Genomic DNA, 25,645 nt, shown 5'->3' on the forward strand with positions numbered 1-25,645 from the left:
CATATTATTTCTGTTAAGACACAAATAGTAAAAGCAGTATGCTCTTCCAAATTTAGCAAATTTCGCATTCATTTTGAATAGGACCCATTATGCTCAAAAACACTCACTTGGTTTGCTGAATTGTTGAGCTGCATTGGGAAGCCTGGGACCCCCCACTGCTATCTGGTACAAGCATTTGCATTGGTTGGTTTAGTAGCATCCTACCAATTCAAAAACAATCTGCATGATCTTACTGATCAATTCAGGGAACATGTTTGTTACAATCACACATTGTGTAATATTACCAAATTCAGCCAAACAGGAAGCTCCCTCGCTCTACCAATCAGAAAATGCCTCTCATTCTGTTGTCCCCAGTAGAGTCATGACTAACTTTGTTACTAATAGTATAATGGATCTACTATAACAGCCACATAATGGTTAATTTTTGCTAAAATGGTTCAAATATCCTTATAATCTTATGCTATAAACTTATGTCCAATCAGTGTGTTTGTATTAGCCTCTAGATAGTTTTCCTCAGATTCAAAGAATATATCTGATTTGAGCCATTTGAATTTAGAGGTTTTAGAGTTTGTATATTATAAAAAGTCAAGCAGAAACACAAATGATTGGCACAGAAATTCTGTCTGATTTTTGGGGGATTTTTCTCTCCAGACCAGGAGTAGGCAAGTTTGGTCCTAGAGAGCCGCTGTCCTGCAGAGTTTAGCTCCAACCCTAAAAAAAAAAACCCTAACCTGCCTGAGGCCTTAGTAATCCTGAAAATATCAGCCACATTTCCGCTGTCGGGCTAAAAGCAGGCATGCTAGTGCATGCCAGGGCCAGTCGCTTTTCCACTGTCACTTCTGGGGCTTGATCGTGCCTCGTCTGGCTTCCTCGGGGCCAACGGCCAGGATTCTGATAACTTCTCTTTGTTGGTGAAATGATGGGATTGTATGACGTTGTTTCTGAGAGGCGTGCAAAAGGTGAGTTTTAGTGTGGAGCAGTGGAGCTTCAGGCTCGACAGTGGAACCGCTGCGCTATCACGCTGTGCTTTTTGTCTATTAGCCCCGCCTGGCCCATTTTAAGCCCTGGCTTGCACTGGCCCGACAGTGGAAAAGCGGCTATTGATCAGCTTGTCCAGGTGTGTTTGAGTAGGGTTGGTGCTAAACTCAGCAGGACAGCAGTTTTCTAGGTCCGAACCTGCTTAAACCTAGTCCAGAGCAATGCATAAAAAATGAGAGACAGACTGAATAAATGTTCAAAGTCACTCTCTAGCTGTAGTTGGTGCTTCAGGTTAAGTTGGGATTCAAGGAATACTGTTTTGGACTCCAAGCCTCTATTCTTTTCAACTGAGAATAATATAATAATATCAACAGCTGTTTATAAGCACTATTTATTTATATCACAGATTTAAGCCATGGTTTAAAATAAATAAATAAACAACATTGTCTGGACTCACAGCATCCCAGATACCAATATTATAACAACTCATAAAAGATGAATCACAGTCTGGGTTAGGATCATGATTTTTCATGAGTATTGAACTGAATTTACACACTAAATATTCCTCTTGGTGGGAAAATGCCTTTAAAATGTTCTTCTCCCACAGTAAACAGTGTTGTTCTGTCTGTTAAGGCGTGCTGTTACCGTAGCTGTCCATCTTGGCTGTAGTCTGTGTGTGTGTTTCTTTGGCAGTTTGTGTCGGTCTGGGTTCGGTGTCCGTGGTTGGGTGAAAACATCATTGGGTTGCTATAGAAGGGTGTTGTGAGACTGGTGTGTGTCTGCATTGGAACACTGATGGCCTGCATGTGTCCAGTCTGAACCAATCTCTGCTGTCCCTAAACACACACAAACAAGAACATCCATAACTGACAACAAGACATCCATAATAGTGAGCAATATGTATGTGTGTGAAATGTGTACCTGAGCAGATGAGTGAGCAGATGAGCTACTGGGCTGTTCTCTGAGCAGTGTGTGTGATGAATGTGAAACACAGTGTTGAGGTTTGGGGTGGGTGCTGTGTTGGGACGGTCTGCCTGGACCCTGCTGCTGCAGACCAGAACTGGAAAACTCTCCCTGAATCGGCTGCTGGAGTAACATCTGCAAACACAGAGATCCAAGCACACCGTTTAGAACCAGACTGTATAGTTCTCAAAATAAAGTCAGACTCCAAAACAAACTAGCTTTTATTCCACAGAAAATTAATGTTGTATAATTACACTACAGTTCAAAAGTTTGGGATAAGTAAGTTTTTTTAATTAATATTTTTATTTAGCAATGACACACTAAATTGATCAAGCAATGACAGCAATGTCATTTATAGTGTTACAAAAGATTTCTATTTCAAATAAATGCAGTTCAAATCAGTGCTAAACATTCATCAAAGAATCCTTTAAAAACATATTACAGTTTCCACAAAAGTATTAACCGTTTTCAACATCGACCCGTATAACAAATGTTTCTTGAACACTAAATTAGCATATTCAAATTGATTAGAAAAGCATATGATTTCTGAAGGAGTGTTACACTGAAGACCAGAGTAATGGCTGCTGAAATTTCAGCCTTTTGCCACTAATAATGTTAAATATATTAAAATAAAATTAACAACGGTTATATTAAACTGTAATGATATTTTACAATACAAATGTTTCTACTGTGTTTTTGATCAAATAAATACAGCCTAGGTGAGCTTCTTTCAAAAACAATCAAATAAATCTTACAGCGATGTCTATATTTTTTTTTTTTTATCACATTTTCTATGTTTTATGTATTCTATCTGACCCAAATTGCATTGTGCAAGCACCTGTATGTTAGCGAGTTGTAGTTTCTCTTTAATGTCGTGCAGCTCTTGTTGTTGTGTTTTGATGTCGGCCTGTAGGATGCGTGTCCGCTCCTCTAGCTGCTCTTTCAGCTGATGCATGACGCCTAGCTGAGGCTGCTGGAATCCGTAAAGAGACTGTGTCTGCAACCCACATGCACACAGAACACTGAGAACACACACTCAAATATACAAAAGGAGTCAATAGCAGCCACACATGGCCCTTTCCTACCTTTGGTAAAGTGTGAACTTCTCTCAAAACAGGTCTTTGTTTTTCACTGAGCTGATCGAAGACGTGACTGCCTACTTGGGCTTGCATAAACTGGTCGAGTATTCGAGTGATCGATTACTTCAACCACTAGTCGGTGCTGTCAGAAACAATCGACTACTCGAACAGGCATTAACCATAATGCATGCACAGAGTTTGCAAGTACGCCATGAATTTTTGGATTACAATACAGCATGTAGCGGTTTCTTTCTATGACTTTATCTATGTTGCATGTAAAATATGTAATGTATTAATTAGGGCTGTGCCCAAAGCCGAATACCTTATTCAGAATGAAATGTATAATGGCTTCAAAAACGAATAACGGACAAGGAACAATCCTGCCTTAATATTCGGCTGAAGCTTTACTTACACATGGAGAGAAAGAGAGACAGAGGGAAAAGAAGGCAAGAAAGAGAGCAACCGGGGGAGACTGACCATAGTGGAATGCTGACTGCAAGAGGGGGAGAGGGACGTGTGTTCAGATGAGCTCTGCCTCTGAATCAGGGCCTAAAACAGAGAGACGAAACATTCAGATACACACACAGACTGATAAATCTAACACACACACTACTGTACAAAGGTTTGGGTTCTGTACAATTGTTTTTAAGGAAACTGATTATTTTATTCAGCAAGGAAGCAATTTAATTAATCTAATGTAAAGTAAAGATTTTTATTCTGTTACAAAAGATCTCTATTTCAAATAAATGCTAGAATCCTGAAAAAAAAAAAAAAATCACAGTTTCCACCACGCAACTGTTTTCAACATGCTAATAATAAGAAATGTTTCTTGAGGACAAAAATCAGCATATTAAAATGATTTCTGAAGGATCATGTGACAATGAAGACTGCACTTATGAAGGATAAAGATGAAAATGATCATGAGCATGTTTGTACCTTTGATCCACTATGTGGCATTCTGCTGGTACTCTTCTCAGGACCAATGGAAACAGACTGCCGTGATGACGTGCACGCTTCTGTGAACCTCACAGATGAGTTCGCTATGGACACAGACACACGCAGTGATCAGACATACACATGATCACCTGATGCTCAAGTGCTAGCCGAGGTGTGTGTTTGTACTCACACGCAGAGTCAGACAGTGCTGTGTGTGATGATTTTCTAGAGCTTTGAGATGACACTGATCGAGCGCTGCTGATTCTTTCCTGTGTAGCATCCAAAGGAGGACACATATCCAAAAACACTTCCTGCCCCTGACACACAAAAAACACATTAAAGGGATAGTTCACCCAAAATTGAATATTTGCTGAAAATGTACTGAACCTCAGGACATCCTAGATGAGGATGAGTTTGTTTCCTCATTGGATCAGATTTGGAGAAGTTTAGCATTACTTATTATCATCACTTGCTCACTAATGTCTCTTTGGCAGTGTTGGCAGAACAGTTTTTTCTTGTAAACTGTGCTTGATCTGTGCATATTTCTCATCTGATTCAGACAAGATTAAAGGAGAAGCAATTTTATAGATAGAAGTTAAAACATCTTAATGATGGCTTTGTTTATTGTAAACATACAGTTTTGCTTCGTAAGTAGATAAGTAATGGAGTTATGTGGATCACTTGTGGATTATGGTGATATTATTATAAGCTGTTTTGGATCTGACGGCACCCATTCACTTCAGAGGATCCATTGGTGATCAAGTGATGTATTGCTAAATTTCTTTAAATCTGTTCAGATGAAAAAACAAACTCATCTATATCTTAGATAAGTTATTCCATTAACATGAAAAACTATTCAGTAAATAAATAGGAATGCAAACATTAAAGCATTATGTGTGTTTCCTGTGCACGTGTAGCACCTTGATTGAAGATGTTGCCATATCAGATGAGCTTTCCTCCAATCCAAACTCTCTCCTTCTTTCTGCTCGGACTTCAGCATAGCTTTAGATAGAGAAAAACATATGTTTTTGTTTTTACTTTTCATTCTTTCAACTGTGTGTGTGATTTTTGAAGTTCAAACTATTTGTAGTAACACAAACTAACCACTAGATGGAAACAGAAGCTTAAAAACAACATAAACTGTTAATTCAAGCACATTAACTACTTTTGAAGTAGTTATGAACAGGCATTTGCACACAGATATCTGTAAGTTACAAATATTATTAATCCTAAAATATTTAGTAAAAAAAAAAGTGTTTGAATGTGTTTGTGTGTTATTTTCGTTCATATGCATATAAATGAGTGTATAGAAAGTGTACTTAGCAGTGTGTGTGGCATGCACGTTCTTTCCATATACATGTATAAATGCTTGTGTGTTTTACCTGACCACACTGTGTGTGCAGACGATAAACTCTGGTTTGGAGTTCCACTGGTGGTATGTGATGTAATAATGTGTCTGTAGCCAGATCCACTGCTGTCCTTTAGTCAGAAACCGATAGTAACAGGATTTTCCTTTTCCACACTGCATCACTGCAATACACACATGCAGGCACACAAACACACAAGATCAGAAGTCTCTAAAAATGATTTGAAAGCTTCTTACAGGCATTTTCAGCTCCTCTGTGATTCACACAAACAGAACAAAATTTCCAGGACAGTACACTGACCTAGTTTAAAGAGAGAAAGAGAGTGTGAGAGAGATAACACTCACATTGTTTATGACACTGAGCAATCAGCTCCAGGTCGTCCACATGATAGTAATCATAACCCGAGGTCCCCAAAACCTCAAACGGCAGGTACCCAATGATAGGAGAGGCCCTGCGAACACACACATAAACACACGTTCAGTAAACTACATAAGGTCCACTTCTATTGAGCTGTTATCGGAACACGCATAATTCCAAGCATTGGCCCATTTTACTAAACAAGATCTCAATCTGTAACACCCATTAAACTGGCTGTGCATTCTCTTGAGACTAAAGGAATGAATAATGGGGGCTCAGATGAACCTGCAGACACTCGTCACCATAGGAACTGCTGAAATAAGCAAGATGGGTATCCATAGCCTGCCTGAGTCATGTGTGTGTCTGCGTGTGTAAATAGAGAGGCATGTAAGCCTAACAGTGTAGTGGCAAAAAAATATATAATGTTTTTTTTAAAGAAGTCTCTAATGTTCACCAAGCCTGCAATTATACAGTACAACAGTAATATTATGAAATGTATGTCGATTTAAAAATATCTGTTTTCTATTATAATATATTCTAAAATGTATTTTTTTTCCTGTGATGCAAAGCAAAATTTTCAGCAGCAATTACTCCAGTCTTCAGTGTCACATGATCTTTCAGAAATCTTCCTAAAACACTTTTTTGCAACGCAATATTAGGTGCTTCTTATCATTATCAATGTTGAAAACTGCTGTGCAGATTAATAGTTTTGTGGAAACTTTAAATCCTTTGATGAACAGAAAATTAAAAAGAGCAGCACACTAAATCTATATTGTGACTATCAATTGAATGCATTCTTGCTGTATAGAAAACTTTAGAATGGTGTGTGTGTGTATATTATATTTAATAAACACACACACACACACACACACACACACACACACACGTTAAATATGAATGGCTTAATGTTCTGAGAGAGTAAACTATATGCATGTCTATATGTCAACCGGCTTGACACAGCAATACTGGTTCAACCAACTGCATGAGTTTGGGGACGGGACTATCTGTATTACTGACCATTGGAATACACAGGGAGTGTTTGGAAAACCTGTTTGAAAACTACAATATTTTCAGGTGACGTATTAATGACACACATCCCCTTTAAAAGACAAAGTCTGACAAGACAGCTCAAATGTCCAATTATAGCTCTGTAGGGAACAGGAACATCCAGTACTCACAACACACACACACACACACATTTATGTAACCCTCTGGGGTCACATACGCCTCCTGAGTAAACAATCTCTATGCTGAAATTTATGAATGGTCACAGCAGAATGAAAGCATCATATTAAAATACGAGTGTGAGAACTGATTCAAGCACATGCATCTGATGAGATCCTGATGACAAGTCTGAATTGGCAGATGTAAGTGGGTCAGTGATTGATGAAAGTATCAAACAAATGACATAATCAAAGAGAGTCATGATTCAAATTGACCAAAATGGGTGTATCATAAAAGACCATGCAGAATCACAACATCAGAGGAGTCGTTTGCATAATGAAGCGGTGTTTGACTAACCTGTGATCTAAGAAGAGAAATTTCCATTCCAGACTGTGTCTTGATGTGAATTCATCACACACATCCTCCACGTTGCACAGATCCTTTAACACACACACATACACACAGTAAGTCTGTCCTTCCTTTGATGTAAGGAAGAATAAAAGCAGTATTTGCACAATATTGATTTTGTGCTCAATTGTTTAAGTGCATTTTAATCAGTGTTTTTGTGTGCTTGTGGGGTTTAGTTACCTTCAGGAACTGAGGGGTCACAAGTCTCACTGTGGCTATGAGACAGATCTGCTCCTCTAGTGAGGACTGCAGCGTGCGTGGGAATGCCAGCTCATAACCGTTACATGAGGACAGAGGCACTGCTACACACAGAAAACATGTTCGGTTTAAAAAAATCTTGCAATGACCAGATTTTACAAATCAAGTATATTTTACATACCTTATATTCCACGCTATTTTAATGGAAGGATTGCACTGAATGAATTTAAAATGTATTTTCTTCTTTCTAATACAAATAATCAAATACAAATCTTGAAATAAAATAAAAATACAAAGATGTTTCATTGTTTTTTTTTAATAAACAGTATATATATATATATATATATATATATATATATATATATATATATATATATATATATATATATATATATATATATATGTACATATGTATATATACGTAATATATACATATTTTTACAGACATTTTCCATTTATATACATATATATATATATATATATATATATATATATATATATATATATATATATATATATATATATATATATATATATATATATATATATATGGAAAATGTCTGTAAAAATATGTACATATTTGAAATATATATATATATATAAAAATAAAAATAGAAAAAGAGTTTTGGCCATGGCATGCATTTTTTCCATGTCTATTTCTATTTCAACATTCTACTCATTTTCACATTACCTATTAGTGAAGATGTAAACTCACACAATGACATTCTACATGCAAATTAACAAATGGACCAATGATTTCAACATTAAATCATTAAATCTCTTCCTCAACCAAATTCACAGAAAGAAAAACAAATGCATGCTCACTCCAAGTGCTTGTTATTATAAAATATAAATGTTAACTGTCCATCAATTATTAGTGTCTCTGTGTTGCATGTGGCTGGGAATGATAAAAGTGACAAATAAAAACCCACCATTATTATGAAACTTGAAATCTCCAACAAATTTGACATATTCGTACGTGGGTGGTTCTTTCGGGTCAATGTTCCCCCTTGCCACATGACAGCAGAACTCAACATGCATCTCATCTGAAAGAAAGAAAAGAAAGAAATAGTGCACAGGGAGAGGAAAGAAACTGTTAGCAGCTGATATAACAGTAATTCAGTTTGTCAGACAAACACACAAGGTTAAGGCTAATGTTCTATTAGGGTCTTGGCCCCAGTGTGACTTTGCTGATTATCTTAAAATATAGTACAATGACCTGACTGACCGTACAACAGTCTGTGTGTGTGTGTGTGTGTGTGTGTGTGTGTGTGTGTCTGAACAAGCAAATGTAACCAGTGAAACAGAGGTGGTTCTGGTGATTAAATAAGATGAATAAGTCAACACTAACCAGCATCTCTCAGTATTGGTGAGAGTGTGTGTGTGTGTGTCTTAGGGATTGAGGTCAGGGTAAGAGATGTATGTGGGATTATGTATGTGGGAGTGTTGTAACAGATAATCTGTGTTACACTGCACACACAAGAGCCTCTATAATTAGCCTTGAGTGTAATCATAGAGCACCCTACAGCCACTACAGACAGCACACACTCACAGCACATTGCATACAAATGTGTGTGTGTGTGTGTGTGTGTGTGTGTATGTGCTAGAGTATGTGATAGATTGTGTGCTGATCTGTGCATGCATGTATACTCTATGTATACTCACTGCTGCTGAGTAGGTCCAAAGCTGAAGGCTCTGTCAAGAGCATGTGTGATGACAGAAGTTTATACACCTCTCCATGCTCTCGTTCTGGCAGGAAGTTCAAGATGTTCTGGTCCACCATATCTGACTGAGACACAGCAGTATCCATGACAACGTCAATCCTCACTCACTTCCATTTGTAATACACAGTGCACTACATTTCCCATAATACAAAGCACTTATGAACTAAGCACTTGACCCTTTTCACATTTCCGGGTTTCTCAGAAGTGTAAGTCGTCATAGTTGGGTGACGTCTATAGAGGTTAACCGGAGACATCAAATATATTTTTTGGTGTTTCAATTTGCACAAATAGCACGTTCAAAAAGAGGAAAAAATAGAGAGAAATTGGAAACGGCAATCAAAAGAGCGAACAATGCCAAATATACAGTCAACCCCACATATGCTGCGTTATAAATGAACATATTTATAGATATTTTTATTAAAATGAGAAATATTATATATATATATATTGATAGTTTGATGGCAGCATGTGATCACAGAATGATTTAGACACATTTGCAGCATTAAGGTACGTTGATTCAGATTTATGAAATAGTTTTTTTTTCTGTAGTAAGTGAAACCACTTAACTGCCAATAACATTCTACTTCAGTTTGGGGTATATTTTTCTTAACATTTAAAAAAATAATTCTGAGGCGCAGCACTTGACATGTCATGATTTTCAGATACTGCACAAATACAAATGAAGTGGCTAAAAAAAACGTGAAGCATTTACTAAGGACTGTTGTCAACAGCCTACAGAAAACCTGCTGTGTGGGGGCTGCCTTGTCGATGTTTAGAAAAACAGGACAATTATATTACTAATCACAGTTTGTCAGACTAGTCATAATAAAACACAGCGTTCTCAGAGGTAATGAGTTCATTTGATGAAAAGTAAAGCACCAAATCAAGTTCTCTGGGATGCATTGAATTTGAGATTGTTGTATTGGAATCGAATCCTTTACTTACCGGCAGATGACCAATGAGAGACGAGACACTGTCAGATACATATATGATATTCCCATCTGTAGTAAGAGCTATTAGGAAACCATCCAATGCCTGTCATAACACACAGAATGTCATTTTAAATTAGCAGAAACTCTCATAATATACTAATGACAATGTTACTTATGTCATTTAAGAAATAGTTCATCTAACTATAAAAATTCTGTCAGAACGGAATCCTTGAATTGAGTATGGAGTCTTCATTCAGTGAATGACTGAACTGAACTTTGAATATTTGGTCTTGTCCTCACACAATGTAATAATTGGGTATTCAATTTGATTTAATTTAATGTGCAAGAAAATTTATCAATTTACAATTTCTTTCATCAAAGCTGGGAAAGCTGGTTATTAAAACCTTGGTAGCTGCACAGTATTCTTTATCGGCTGCACAATTTTGTCATTGTTTTCTTTATGTAACAAAAAATAAATGTAAAATTCCCCAACCCATAACATCTTCTCACGTTGTTGTTTTTACATGCCTCTTACTGAACTTGTACTTTGGAAAATCTAAGACTGGGAACTGAGAAGAGCCAGATGTTGTTTCTGAAAGGAAGTATTCAAGTGTGAATGTTTCCTTAATGCTGGAAACTCTAGGGATAATTCAAAAATGGCCCATAAAAAGCTCAACTTCTGGTTTCAAGACTATAGGATTGGGTGTGCAGGTCAGGCTGACTCTCTACATTAACATCCTGTATTTCTGCTACATGATTCAAGTTAAACTTATATGAGTTTCCTTTCTTTGTAGTGTGTGTTTATTTTTTAGTAGGCTCCACCTTTATACCGGAAACAGTGTTATAAGGCATTTCATAGCCTCGCTACATGCATGATGTGTTGACAGCATGGTACTGAAGAAATACAGCTGAAGTGTGGAGCATTCCCACAGGCCAATAGAAAAACTGAAGGTTGATGAAGCAGATATGAGGGTTACAAGATTCCTTTACCTCAAGCATTAACTGGGTGAATTCCTCGTTGCTGAGGAAAGAAGGCTTCCAGTCCTGCCGGACCTCACAAGATTCAGTTTGCGCAGTGATCTCTGGAAAACATCAAACAGCAGGAAAATGTGGTGAGAACTTGATTGTGGAATTCTGAGAAAGGAACTGCGTGGACTAATACGTTTAGATGGAATGGGTACAAATTTAAATAAATTTTAATCAAACAGTAAGGAAGTCTGAGATTGGAAGTTGGAAACGGCACTGGGACTGTTTATAGGAGCAGTGAAATCTGCTGCCAGTAAACGTTCTGCTGATGGCCTGACAGCTGTGCCCTGGATTCAGACAGGAAATGGAACAGGGCCCATCACAGAGCAGCTCCTGGCACATAAAGGTGTTCATATTGATACTCCCAGGAGCTTGCAGAAGTTTGCAAATGCAAAAAAAAATTAAAATATATTATATTCTAACCAGGGTCCAAAATATGTGTAAACCGAGGCATTAGCAAGTAAATAAAATTTAGTTTTCAAGTCAAAGTTTAAATCAATTGTGGAGGTGATAATACGAACCTTGCTGATGTGAGGTGGGCGATTCAAATCGAATCAAACCATCTACCAAACAAAACATTTGCAACTCGCTTTTCTTCTAATAAGGTTAACCTTTCTGGAAAATCTTTTTTTTTTCCTCTCTAGAACTGCATGCGACCACACATACAGAATATTCCTTGCATACGCAAATAAGAGGAACAAAATCATGATTCAGGACTTTGTGCAAGGTGCAGTTTCACTGAGAGATGATGTTTTGCTCATGTCATGTATGACCTAGCAAGTCACATAAAAACCTCTGGTTTATGTCAGAAATATGCAAAAAAAAAACAGCCAAATAATTTTATTTGGATTTTCAGAAACATAATGCAAATATAATTCCTAGCTGATAATATTTTTTATAATATAATTTGATTAAAAATATTAAATTGCAGCTAACTTAAAAAAATATATTTGAACCCTGGTTTTAGCACAGAGATAGGTATCATTCTGCTTAAAAAAATAAATAATAATAATAATAATAATAATATATATATATATATATATATATATTAGTGCTGTCAAAATTAGCGCGTTAACGCATTCGATTAATTTGAAATATTTAACGCGTTAAAAAAAAATAACGCAATTAACGCGGTTGCAGTTTTTTTTATTTCCAGTTGTGGCCTATGTGTGTTCAACGTGCAAAGAAATATGGATAAGACCAAGGAAGGACTTTTAGACGGAAAGTTTCAGTATAAAACTCTGCCGGATTACTCTTCAGTCTGCCACAAGAAACATTACTCTTCATTCAGTCTGCCACAAGAAACAGCAACATTAAAATCATGAGCTCAAATGTCATTGTTTAAAAAAAAAAAAAACAATGACTGTAACAGTGCGTAAATCAGACCTTTCTGTAACGCTAACGTTAATAAGCTTAAACGGAAATAAGGAAATAATTGTGTAGCGGAGTATTTTTTGTACACAGTGCCGCGAACTGTCAATCACTCCTGTACGCGTGCATCACTGTCCTCCTCAGCTGCAGCAACTTGCGCTCTCTCTCTTCATCAAGCTTTAAAACAAAAAGGGGACAAAAAGATCATATTGTCTTTGTGCATAGGCTTTAGATTAATTAGATAAATGAATATCTAAATTTGTGCCTTGCCGTCTACGGTATTTTTTTAGAACTTAGAAAAAAGATGCTGCAGCCAATGAGCAGCCAGCGGGGGCTGCAGGACGACTCAACCTCCGCAGACAGTTTTTAATGTTTATCAGACAATAAATACTTAAGATTTTGCTTTAGTATAACTCACAACGAGTTTCACACACCTTCTCCGGCCACGTTGAGTTGTTGACACTTAACAGTGGGAAAAGCGACACATGCGCTATTCACTTGTATAACTTAAGGGTGAATGGGTAATGTAGTTTCTGCTCTGGGTGGGATGAATAAGGAAGCTCGCATTGTGAAGGGCGCTCTGAAAATCGGCAGTGCAGGTAAAAGATTAAAACCTCTATTAAAACAGATGTCCAAATGAGCGTACCGGTACGCTACAAGCACGTTCTGGGCGCACGGAGAGGTGGCGGTACGCTCAAGAGCTATATTTGGAAGTGGCGGTACTGAGTACCGGTGCATACAGGCCCACTTAAAGCACTGGCAATGACTATACTTTGGAATTTTTTTGCAGTCCACTTAGAATTCAACATGGAAATCATTTTTGTTTTTTATTGGCATTGATTGTTTTGAAATTCAAATGGTACTTACATGCCTGTGTTTTTATTTCTGTAATAAATATGGCTTTCAAGCCAACAGTTAATTTGGAGGATATTGATGGTTTATTGCAGGTATGTTGTTTACATGAGAAAATCTGTGTTACAGGTTAAACAAAAATTCCAATAAACAATCATATTTTGAATTTAAATAGTTTCTTTGTCTTGAGTTTACATTAATTATTTACATTTTACATTTACATATCCAAAAAGTTCCAGTCTTTTAATTGCGATTAATCGCGATTAATCGCGATTAATTTTAAAAAATTGTGTGATTAATTAGTTAATTTTTTTTAATCGATTGACAGCACTAATATATATATATATATATATATATATATATATATATATATATATATATATATATATATATATATATATATATATATATATATATATATATATATATATATATATATATATACACATAATAAATAATATATTAGCACAAAAAAATTTTTGTGAAACTTGGATAGAAATTGGATAGGTGATAGACACCAACATAAATGCTTATCAAACTAAATTTTTTCTTCCATCTGCTTCTTCCCAGGTGATGTTTCTCCTCACCTTTCTGTTTCTGCAGGAAGTCAATGGTCCTCTGCAGGATGGTGGATTTGTCCATCTTGCGGGGGTGACCTTGACCCTGCAGCATTGTACACAGCTCTTTAATGAGAACATTGAACTGGTCTCTTCTCTTCTTCTCTGATTTATTACGGGACGCCCTGCAGAAAAAGAGAGATGGACAAAAAGCATGCATTAAAAATAAACGTACATATGTTGACAACACACAAACATATAAAATGGATTAAAACAGCTTTTAATTACATAGTATTATTGATAATTTGGCCTTCAAACGACATCTTCAAAAAGAAAACGTCATAATGTAATGACAGTGTTTGTGTGTAATTTCTGATGAGAATCACATAACTGTAATGAATTACAAACACGTCTATTACACACATCCTTATCTCTTATATGCTTCAACAATTTTATACATTTTAGTTAAATTACAATTAAGGATAATGATTCCAGTTAATGGCTTATAAACTGTGCTTCTCAATTAGCTCCCGAGCTCATGAATCAGTAGATCGTGTACACGAATTCGGTCACTGATAAGTTCACTGGCTCACTGCACATTGGGATTAACCAATTTCAGGTGAAATGATTACGTACAACGTCAGTGGAAAACATTGTAGAGCGTCATAGCTGTAATTAATCAACAACAGGCAGGAGAAATCTCTTTTGATATTATTTTTTATTCTCTTTAAATACATTGTTATTTTACATGTTCTTACTACATTTCAGCCGAATATTAATTCTAAATGTAAACTAGATGTAATCATTACCTGTCTAGCAATGTGTGTTTATGCTGAAATATACACAAAAAAAAAATGGTTTGTCTTCTCAAATCTTCTATCGCTTGTCATCATATTTATCAAGTTGGCTCATGTAGTTTATGTTTTGCGCTTAAGAAATGTGACGTAATTACTACTAAGAGAGCGTAGTTTTTGTGGCGCATTGTGGAATTTTTCAGTGAGCGAACGCTCCAGTGCACTGGAAGTATTTTGCGATTGAGACAACACTTAAAGCTTCAGCAGGTAACTTTTGTAAAAATATATTTTTTACATATTTGTTAAACCTGTCATTATGTCCTGACAGTAGAATATGAGACAGATAATCTGTGAAAAAAATCAAGCTCCTCTGGCTCCTCCCAGTGGTCCTATTGCCATTTGCAGAAAATCATCCGCTCCCGGTAAAAAACAACCAATCAGAGCTGCGGTCTGTAACTTTGTGTTAAAAATGTAGAAAAATGTATATAATAAGCGAGTACAACATAAATCCATTTTCCAAACCATGCTTTTAGCTTGTCCTGAATCACTAGGGTGTACCTATAATACAGTAAGTGTTTATATTCGGACTATTTTAGATTGCTTCGGGGGTACCGCGGCAGAGTAACCCAGTACCTTTGTGATTCTTCATAGACATAAACAGAGAGAAGTAGTTCAGGCTACAATGTTCTTCCGCGAGACGCAAGCAGTTCTGTTTCTTTCACACTCCTTCTTTCTCACTCTCTCTCTCAGCCTAGACACTTTTTCTCAAGGAAAATCTATTGTAATGAGTGAAAGTGTGAAAAGCTTTTAGAGGTGTGATTGCTGAATCATCTCTGGACACAATAACAGTTCACAGGTTTATGGTTTAATGTAGGGGTTTAGAATTCAACATATTGCACAATAAAGTGTACTACAACTATAAAGAGCAAAACACAGACCTTTTTGCCCTGTCCTTGTCATCTTCATCCATTAAATCATCCACACAGCTGCCTGTGCTGAGAGGGAAATCACAGAAAATTGATTTTCTATTTAAAATACATTTTTGGCACTATTCAAATCTCACAAAATATATAAAACAGCAAATGAATTATAATAGGACGAACACAGCAAACATATTTCAATGTTAGTGTAGACTCACTCCCATTCCCTCCGGGTGGATGGACAAAGGCCTCCAAACTCCGAAAGGTTGTCCATGCTCACTCCTTCTCCCATTCAGGCCGTCTGGAAAGGCTGGCGTGTCCCATTCGTGTCTTCTACACTCGAAACACCCACAGAAATCCAATCGACACCACAAGATAACCACCCAATGCTAGTGGTTAGCCACTACTCACAAATCTCTGATAGCCAGCCGCTGGTGTTACCCCACTAATGACTGGCAGCCAAGAGATGCTGCGGTTATGTTCTTACGGCTAGCCAGTCCTTAAATGCTTTAGAAACAGCAGAACCTGTTGAGGAAAGCAAAAAGGGTGTTTTAGTTGCCAGTTTTTTGCTGTATTTATGATTGTTTTTAGCCATGATTCATTTATTCTGTAACTGAAAGTGTCTGACAATGCTAAGTAGTACTAGGTTGGTCATGTGATCTCAAATGAAAAGCTTTTTATAGACTACAGCTACTCGGTCTCTCTCTCTCTCTATATATATAGACGGTTTCATCGGGCGCACAGGCCTGGCCCTAATTTAACTTCCGGTCTGTGTTGTTTATATCGGTCTGGCTGCGGTGCCTTCTACAAATGCAGTTAAAGTTAAGGTGACGAGTAGACTGAAGTTGGGCTCAGGTGGTTGTGATGTTTCCCATACATTTATTTATTTGTGGAGACTCGCCACAATTTTAAAGCGGATCGATTTTCAAAAAGGGTTCGCTGAATAAACGTTTACTACTAATAATTCCTTACATTTATATGTTTAAATATCAAAACGAGGCACGGGTGTTTTTATATCACTATTTCTGAAGGAAGACTTGCATGTTATGTGCCTGATAACGCAGCGTTTGTGAGCATAGCTCTGCTTTATTTACAGCTGTTACTGGGAAAACCTCTGTTTCTCGCACTTAAAAGCATCTCCTGCTGGCAAAGAATTCATTTGAATTTTCATTAAGTCCACCTCATTTACGCCACAAACATATTTTGTTTGTTATCAAAAAAAAATATCTACTCTAGAGGGACTTGGCTGTTGTTTTTTATTCTATTTGGAAGTCTACCGAAAGTGAAGTTAATGCCACAAAAGCGCGCATGCGCAGTAACGTTTGTTTATGTTGTTGCCGTTGAAACCGTCTATACACTTCACATGGATTTTATCTGACAAATAAAACAGGAGACCTGAGTGCATGTTACATGGATAAAGAATACACATGGTTCATTTATATATACTACTGACACTTTTATTGCAATCTTTAACGCCTGACACAAATCACAAAGTTTTATTTAACAATTATAAACAATCATGAAAGCATCGTACAAGCAGAGCATTTGTTAATTGCCTTTTCGTGAAGCAGCAAACTGTTTTGTACATAATCAAAAAAAAAAATCAAATTAGTGTTTTTCTTTTTTTTTTTTATCAAACTGTATTTTTATATATTCAGTTGCTTATAAGCCTGGAAAATGGAAAAAGATCACCAACATTAATTAAACATTCTCTCTCTTTTTCTTCCTCCCTCATTGTCAAATGAATAAAACATTGGCACCTCTCCAGATACATTACACTTCACCAAAGCCAGCAGAGATACCACATGCCGTGTGCTTCGTTATCAGAAATCAGTCAAAAATAAGTATACAGTTGAAAGCTCTGTGAAGATATATGTAAAAAAAATATATTATTCGTTTAAAAAATATATTTGAGATAATTACAACTGGAAAGTAACATCCCAAACATATTATTCCTGACAGCAAAAAGGATTCATTTAAAAGTTCAAACTTTTCAGGTGATATAAAATAAATATTATAGCAAAGTATTACTTTGAAATGTGATTTTACTAGGGTAAATTTATTGTTACAATTTGACCCCAACCACTGCTACACTGATTGTAACACACAGTCTTGTGTTACACTGATTGTAACACTCAGTCTTGTATTAAATTTAATATCATGATGTAATCTGTAAGTGAATTAATGGTACCAAACATACAGGTGTTTCTTAAACCGAAAGACTGCATGTAGATTTGTATAAAAAAAGATGAAGGTTACAACCTTCCCTGATCCGATCTCCTCTACTTTCACAGTGAAAAGTGTAGAATCAGCATGCTATGTAATATCGCGAATATGGAATATGTTTGATAAAACTAATATATTTTCATCATTCTTTTACCCAACTTGCCTCTTGCTTGCTTAATGAACACAGTCACAGGAATCTGTTTTTGCAGTACAGAACCGGTTTATTATCTATAGATAAACACTCATTCAATAACTGCCTGCAATTGTTTCTCACGCCAACCTTTACAATGAAGATTTTAGGTGTATCACAGATGTTTTAGCTCAAGTCTAATTATATACAAATTAGCTGTAGATCTCCACCTTAGTCCAGTTAATAAACCTGCTGCTTTGGACTATGACGTAAACGGTTTAAATGGAGGTGCTGCTTACTCACTTTATCAGCTTCTGCATTAAATATGTTTAATGCAATATCCGAAGATAAAGAAATTGACTGTGCATAAGAAGTATGGTGTTGACACCTGCTTAAGCGTTAATGCAAGACTGGCACAACCCTCAGGAAATGCTGCTTCGGCAAGGAGTGCCATGACCTAGAAAAATCTTTTACGCCAAGCTCTTTTCTAATCCAACACAACAGACAATAATAAAGAGGAAAAAGTGGGAGGGAGATGAGTAGTTAAAGAGTGTATGAGAGAGTCCAATGAGTGTGAATTGTGTGTGTGCACAAAGTGTCGATTAAGATGGGATACTGTAAACCTTTTCAAACTGCGCCACAAAAAAATTATTTTCTTAAATCAGTAGTGATGTCGTAGGTTTGGTAGGCTCCAGCATCCACATGACACTACAGAATAAGCAGTCTGGAGAATGGATGAATGGAGTATTTTTGTCTCGTTTTCCTGCAAAAATACCTAAACATCTTCAAAACAACATACATTGCTGTAGATTCAAAGAATGTCAATTTCTTTTTCTTACCATACTGAAATAAAAAAAAACTACTTGCCAGTGAGGCAAAAATAAATAAAAAAAACTCCAATTCAAGACAAGCAATTTTGCTTCTCAAATATTTCTTGTTTTAATGATATTTAGATTTAGAAAAGCAAGACGAGATATTTTTCTGATTGAGAAAAAAAATAAAATAAACACAAATGATCCCTGACAGAATTTCCTACAACATAAACTGGTCATACATTTAAGTTAGTTATTATCATATGAATTTGTCTTGTTAGAAGGCTCTCTGCAATTAAAGGCTTATCTTAGCAAGCTTGGTGTATTTTAAGCTTCTTGTTTGGACACTTGCCAGTAACGCAAGTCAATTTGGTAAGAAGCACCGCCTACACCAAGAATATAAATGAAGAAATATAATGCAAAACTATGTTATCAAAATCGACTAGTCAGTGGGATGCCTGGACATCTAGTTGTAATAAACATGGTTTAAGGTCACTTGACCCTGATCTAAGACATTCATTCAGAAGCAATGGATCTGAAGAAAACTTTCCTTGCACCTTTTTTTTTTTTTTTTTTTTTAAATAAAGCACAACTAGGGAATAAACAACTGTGGCACATTTAAAAAAAAAAGTTGTTTGAAGAAAAAAAAAGAAAGAAAAAAAACGATGACTAGGAAATATTTATAGTGCACTGTCACCATGCTTAAACTACCAGCACATCAACTGTGGTTTGTGAATTCCAGAAATCTGACAGTTTTTACTTATCAGCTCAGCTGAGAAGAGGTTTGTGTCTGTGAGATAATGACTGACCTACATTCACACCCACCCACACACACACACACAGCTTTTTAAAACAGTGCAAAACGTCACACTGACAAAAATCAGAAAGCAGCATTGCAAACAAGGTCACCAAATATATTTTGAAAATGTAATGGAAAGTTTCTAAACAAAAAAACTGAGCTTATAATTAGTAAGATAAAGGTGCTTCATCCAGAACGTGCCATACTGTACATATAGATGTCAAAATGTACCACAAATATTTCATACCATCAGTCTGCCTCAGAGCACAACGAGTGTGTGTGTGAGATACTTTATGATTTTTACTATGAGTTAAGTATAGTTTCAGCAAAACTGTGATGACTAGGCAAGGACAAATGAGTAGTAATAAGGTTTAGTACAGCTCGCAAGAATTAAAATACAGCACCTCCACAAACATTATAAATGCAGCACATTCTCACACACGTACACCTGTATACAGACACAGATCACTCACACACACACATTGTGTTTTGTCCATGTTTTTTCTAATCCACAGTAAATGTATCTGACAAATAGTTCAAGCCTTTGAACTACAGTTTCATATTTAATTCACATTTAAAATGAAATTGAAAAAGATGTTGAAAGAGAAGGGACGTAGTAAACTCTCAGCTAATGCTTAATGCAGCAGACTTTCTGCTCATAATAAACAGCATATTCTGCCTATTGTATGATGTGTTCAAGAGCAGCTGGACGGAGCACCACAGAAAAGAACAGAATGCAAAGGTCTCAAGTTATATTTTGTCAAATTAATCTGTTTTAACCTGATGAAAAAGCAATGCTCATGGGCCAGAAACATGTGGCCTGCTACCTGTGCTTTAAAGAGAATGAATTTAGAGACACTTTTCAGACAGGGTGTGCCGTTTTACCTAAAGGTTTAATGGCTTAATGCTAAAACAGCACACTTTAAGTATCTTAAAAAATTATAGCCATCCTCAATACTTGATTAGTCTGTTATTTAGGTGATTACTCAGCCAATTAATGATGATTAGTATTAGGATGATTATTCCTAAAATAGTAAACACTTTCTTCATAATAATCACATTCTGTTGAACATAAATTCTATAATGATAATGAGCAGCAAACTCTGACAATAAGAAAGCAAATTCTCTGGCAATAATATATACAGCAAACAGTCTGCTTAAAATAAGCAAGCAATCATTCTGACAAATATAAAATGTTTGCCGATAATAAATATAGCAAACTCTCATGATAACAAACATAGCAAAGTAATGAACACAAGTATCTCTTTGCTAAAAGCCTATTAAAACTTTAAACACTCAATTACAATATACAACAAATGCTGATAACAGCACATACAGCAAACTCTGCTAATAATATTTATTCATATTCAAATATCCAACAACTGCAAACTACGATGGCCCAGTCAGAATCAAGTCTACCAAAAGTGGTGTAAAACAGACATAAAACCCTTTGCTAATAATAAACAAAGCAAACTCTGCTAATAACAAATAAATTATGTATATAAAAGAAATTCTGCTAATAATTAAAATCTTTAGCACTAAGAGGCAAGGCAAGTTTATTTATATAGCACATTTCGTATACAATGGTTATTCAAAGTGCTTTACATAAAAGAAAGTAAAATAATAATGAAGAAAAATAATAACAAAAATAAAACAAGCAATTTTAAAACTTTTAAAATGATTAAAACATTTAACAGTTAGAAAATGATTTTTCATAAAAAAATAAAATAAAACAAAACCGTGAAAATATAGTGCAATCAGTTCGGACATTGCACAGTGCTCATTTAATAAATGCACAACTAAACAGATGAGTTTTGAGTCTATATTTAAATGTGACTAGTGTTTTAGCACATCTGATCTCTTCTGGAAGCTGATTCCACCTGCGGGCAGCATAGTAACTAAAGGCGGACTCCCCTAGTTTTGTGTGAACCCTTGGTATTTCTAACTGACTCGATCCTAGTGATCTGAGTGCTCTGTTAGGTTTATTTTCAGTGAACATATCTGCAATATATTTCAGTCCTAGGTCATGTAGTGACTTATATACACGAGTAAAAGTACTCTAAAATCAATCCTAAATGTAACTGGAAGCCAGTGTGAGGACCTGAGGACTGGTGTGATATGCTCAGATTTTCTGATTCTAGTCAGAATCCTGGCAGCAGCGTTCTGCATCAGCTGCAGCCGTCTAATGGTCTTTTTGGGAAGGCCGGTGAGGAGCCCATTACAATAGTCCACCCTGCTGGTGATAAAGGCATGAACAACTTTCTCCAAGTCTTGACTGGAAACAAAACATCTAATTCTTGCAATGTTTTTTAAATGATAGTATGCTGATTTAGTTACTGCTTTGACATGACTACTGAAACTAAGGTCTGTCTCCAGAATCACACCAAGATTCCTGACTTGATTTTTAGTTGTTTGACCCCTAGAGTCAAGGTATGCATTCACCTTGAACACTTCATCTTTGTTTCCAAATGCAATGACTTCAGTCATCTGTAAATGTTCAATTTAACTGAAGATAGTTCTGGCACATCCAACTATTAATTTCATCAATGCATTGGCAGAGGGAGTCCATGGGGCTGTAGTCATTTGGAGATAAGGCTAGGTAAATCTGGGTCTCATCAGCATAGCTGTGGTAGGCACAGCAATTGGTTCTTTCTCATTATTTGACTTAGTGGAAGCATATACAGGCTAAACAAGAGCGGTGCAAGAATTGAGCCTTGTGGGACTCCGCATGTCATGGACGTCCACTTAGACTTGTGCTCTCCTAGACTCACATAATAGCCTCTCCCTTATGAGTATGATCTGAACCATTTTTGTACCATCCCTGAAAGCCCGACCCAGTCTTCCAGTCTCTCTAGTAGTATGTTATGATCGACAGTGTCAAACGCAGCACTGAGATCTAGCAATACCAGCACCGATATTTTTATAAGAGATATATAAAAAAAATTGCATCAACTTATGAAGTTCCTGAGTTTGAGTTGCTGCATGTTGCTTTCTAACACATGGCTCTTCTCTATGCGAACATGGGCTACTTTCTTTTCTTATTCACAAAGAAACCAGCACTTGTAAAACATGAAAAAAAAAAAGTTTATGAAATGTTTATAGACGCACAAGAGGAAAGAAGAGAAGGGACTCAACCACATGAAGGAAGCCACAGAAAAAAGAGACATGTGTTCTCTTATGCATAAAGACCTGAATATCTCTTTGTTTTGTCTGTCAGAAACACACAAAAAAAGACACTTAAAAAATAATAATTGTAAACCAGCCACTCCTCCTCACCCACATATTTGAACCTAAACACATTTACACAGACACATACACACTCATACTTAGTGAGTTGATCCCCTTCAACAGGACATGAACAAATACTGAGTCTGATCTAGTTTTCAGAAAAATGTGTTCACGTGCGTGTGCATTCTTTCTACCTGACTGGCCACGCAAGATCTGTCTTTGGCCACACCCAGTGATGTGTAGCTCACCCAGAAACATTTACAACCTACAGCATGGCCTCAAATTACACACACACAGAGAGTCAGAGTTCAAATCAAAGTTCAAATTCATAATCAGTTCTTGAGACACATACAGTATACCTCCTGTAAAATACAGAGCATAGACAAGATGAGCAACTTCACAAACAGATGTTAACAACTTTATGTCTAACACATTTTCCACATAGTGTGAAAACTCTACATATATTTAATTTTCACACCATAAATATTGTTCCTATTTACACTTGTCACTTCATGTATTTTCTCAGATCAGATAGATTTGATTTGATTTGTTAAAATGGTCCTATTTACACATAAATGTGTCTCTGCAAAACAAATATAAATCTGATCTTTAGTTCTTGCACTATATGCAAATTCAGTGGTTCACATCATTGAAAGCAATAGATACAATATGCACTGCATTTTATTTGTCATCAGCTGAAGACTGCAACAGTTGAGAGAAAGCCATCTGCACTGATGATACAATGTAGTGTTCTCCATTTTTAATGAATATGACTGTGTGATGAACATAGAAAGATGCAAATTGCGATGCCAAACATGTTTTATTTGCATCAGTTTGCACATGCTCGCTGAAGAGACTTTCTCAAGACACCATATCTGTGGAGATGTGTGTTGCAGTAGCTCTGTGGTATTTGGCTATCAGCAGCAGCACACTCACAAACCTTTTTGGTCATTTTGGGAGGAGTAAAATGTATATATGTGGCATCAACAAACCGGTGCATATACACTCATTGCATCTGAAATTAGTCTAAGACCTGCTGAAGTGGTTTGTGTAATCGGACTGCAATCCATCTCAAAGACGCTTAGGAGGGAATTTACACCCATTCTTTTCATGATCAGATATTCATCCATTCAAAGAAATAGCTTGAAGGGGGAAAGTACAAACAGGCCCATTGAAATCATTTATGATGATTTCATATTTTATAAAGGTCCCTAGGTTGTGCCACTTTGCCATATGTGTACTTGGTTACCAAGAAGAATGAGATAATGATGCCAGTGAAGAGTTGAGATGAAATATTAGACATGATGTGTGAAGAAAACAGACAAAAAAATAAGAACAGAATATTTGTCAATTGTCAAATAAAGCAAATAATGTGGGAAAACTATTTAATTCTATTTTTAAATGTTACATATTACAGTCAAATTATACTAAAGAGTGAAAATCTGATGCAGTGAATCAACAGTTTTTTTCCTCTCCTCAAGTATGAGCTCCACATTCTCCTATATAATATACAAGCCATTAAAGCCTGATTTATCACATATAATATACATACACACACACACACACAGACAGATAAAATTACATTTGGAAACTTTTTTTTTAAAAACATTTTGTCTAAAAGGTTCAATATGAAAAAAAAATCTGGCTATAAAATATTATGTCAGGCTTTAATAAAGATATAACATCCATTTGACTGCTACAAGCAACCACAACACAAAATAATAAACTGAGCAAAGAGAACAGAGGACAGTGTCATAAGAGTTAACTCCTTCCCCATTCTATCTAACATTATGATACACACACACACACACACACACACACACACACACACACACACACACTTTACTTAACTTTCTAAATGGGGACATTAAATAGACTTCTATTGTTTTAATATACAGATAGATATAAACTTTTCAACTTTAACCCAACCCAACCCCTCACTGTAAACCTACATTTTTACAATTTCAAAAAAACGTTATTTTTTTTTTTTACAAATGGGGACATCCCAAATGGAGTTTTTTGGCGATTTTGTCAGGTTTTGCTCACTTGTGGGTACAAATTTGTCCATAAAATATAGTTACACACACACACACACAATTAACTCATTAATACACACAAGATTACACATAAAGCATGCCTATATAAACACACATGGGAATGTGTCAAAGTAGCTGTTAGGTTCAGAAAGAGGTCAAGGGTCACACTCAGTGGTGGAAGCTGATGGGGCCCCTGCAGTATTCCAGTATTGTTAGCCCAGAGATGTGTATAATGGCCTCATTCAAAGAATACAAGCAAAACAAATTTCTTAAACTGAATTGAGTGCAAATTTAGTTGTATGAATGACACGGACAAAAATTTGTTCTGTTTGTGCTTCATGAATGAGGCCCATTATATAAACAAGCATGGACATTATAGTTAATAGATTAAAAGCATCACATAGATATAGACTACTGTTCAAGAGTTTGTGGTCAGTTTTTATTAAAAAAACTATTAGTAAAGTAAATACATGTATACGGTTATAAAATATTAGTTTTTAAATAAATGCTATCAAACTTTCCATTCATCAAAGAATCTTGAAAAATATTGTATTACAGTTTCCAAAAAAAAAAAAAAAAAGCAACACAACTGTTTTTAATATTGATCATAAGAAACATTTTACCCGAGCACCAAATCAGCAAATTAGAATGATTTCTGATGAATCATGTGACACTAAATACTGGTAATGGCTGCTGACATTCAGCTTTGCCATAATAAGTCATATTTAAAAATACAGTAGTCAACATTTGAAGCTGATCAAAAAAGAAAAATTCGTTTTCCTAAGACA

At 36.0% G+C, this 25,645-nt stretch overlaps 1 protein-coding gene across 3 annotated transcripts in view; it reads right to left on the reverse strand.

The window, feature by feature from the left end:
* The window catches only part of LOC113091422 (neuronal PAS domain-containing protein 2), a 62,622-nt gene that overhangs the window by 3,847 nt on the left and 33,130 nt on the right, over positions 1 to 25,645 (reverse strand). For all 3 annotated transcript variants that reach the window (XM_026256939.1, XM_026256941.1, XM_026256940.1), the window contains 19 exons: positions 15,845 to 16,151; positions 15,645 to 15,701; positions 13,943 to 14,097; positions 11,097 to 11,188; positions 10,120 to 10,209; positions 9,116 to 9,239; positions 8,383 to 8,496; positions 7,433 to 7,554; positions 7,202 to 7,284; positions 5,668 to 5,774; positions 5,339 to 5,486; positions 4,877 to 4,958; positions 4,147 to 4,273; positions 3,957 to 4,060; positions 3,498 to 3,569; positions 2,780 to 2,938; positions 1,900 to 2,076; positions 1,624 to 1,814; positions 108 to 200 (listed from right to left, as the gene is read on the reverse strand). In XM_026256939.1, coding sequence (XP_026112724.1) covers positions 108 to 200; positions 1,624 to 1,814; positions 1,900 to 2,076; positions 2,780 to 2,938; positions 3,498 to 3,569; positions 3,957 to 4,060; positions 4,147 to 4,273; positions 4,877 to 4,958; positions 5,339 to 5,486; positions 5,668 to 5,774; positions 7,202 to 7,284; positions 7,433 to 7,554; positions 8,383 to 8,496; positions 9,116 to 9,239; positions 10,120 to 10,209; positions 11,097 to 11,188; positions 13,943 to 14,097; positions 15,645 to 15,701; positions 15,845 to 15,918 — 2,171 coding nt within the window. In that variant the 5' untranslated portion in view covers positions 15,919 to 16,151. The remainder of the gene's footprint in view (positions 1 to 107; positions 201 to 1,623; positions 1,815 to 1,899; positions 2,077 to 2,779; positions 2,939 to 3,497; positions 3,570 to 3,956; positions 4,061 to 4,146; positions 4,274 to 4,876; positions 4,959 to 5,338; positions 5,487 to 5,667; positions 5,775 to 7,201; positions 7,285 to 7,432; positions 7,555 to 8,382; positions 8,497 to 9,115; positions 9,240 to 10,119; positions 10,210 to 11,096; positions 11,189 to 13,942; positions 14,098 to 15,644; positions 15,702 to 15,844; positions 16,152 to 25,645) is intronic.

This window comes from Carassius auratus, unplaced genomic scaffold (genome assembly GCF_003368295.1).
Source record: "Carassius auratus strain Wakin unplaced genomic scaffold, ASM336829v1 scaf_tig00214183_4049273_7079891, whole genome shotgun sequence".
In the NCBI taxonomy this organism is placed as follows: domain Eukaryota; kingdom Metazoa; phylum Chordata; class Actinopteri; order Cypriniformes; family Cyprinidae; genus Carassius; species Carassius auratus.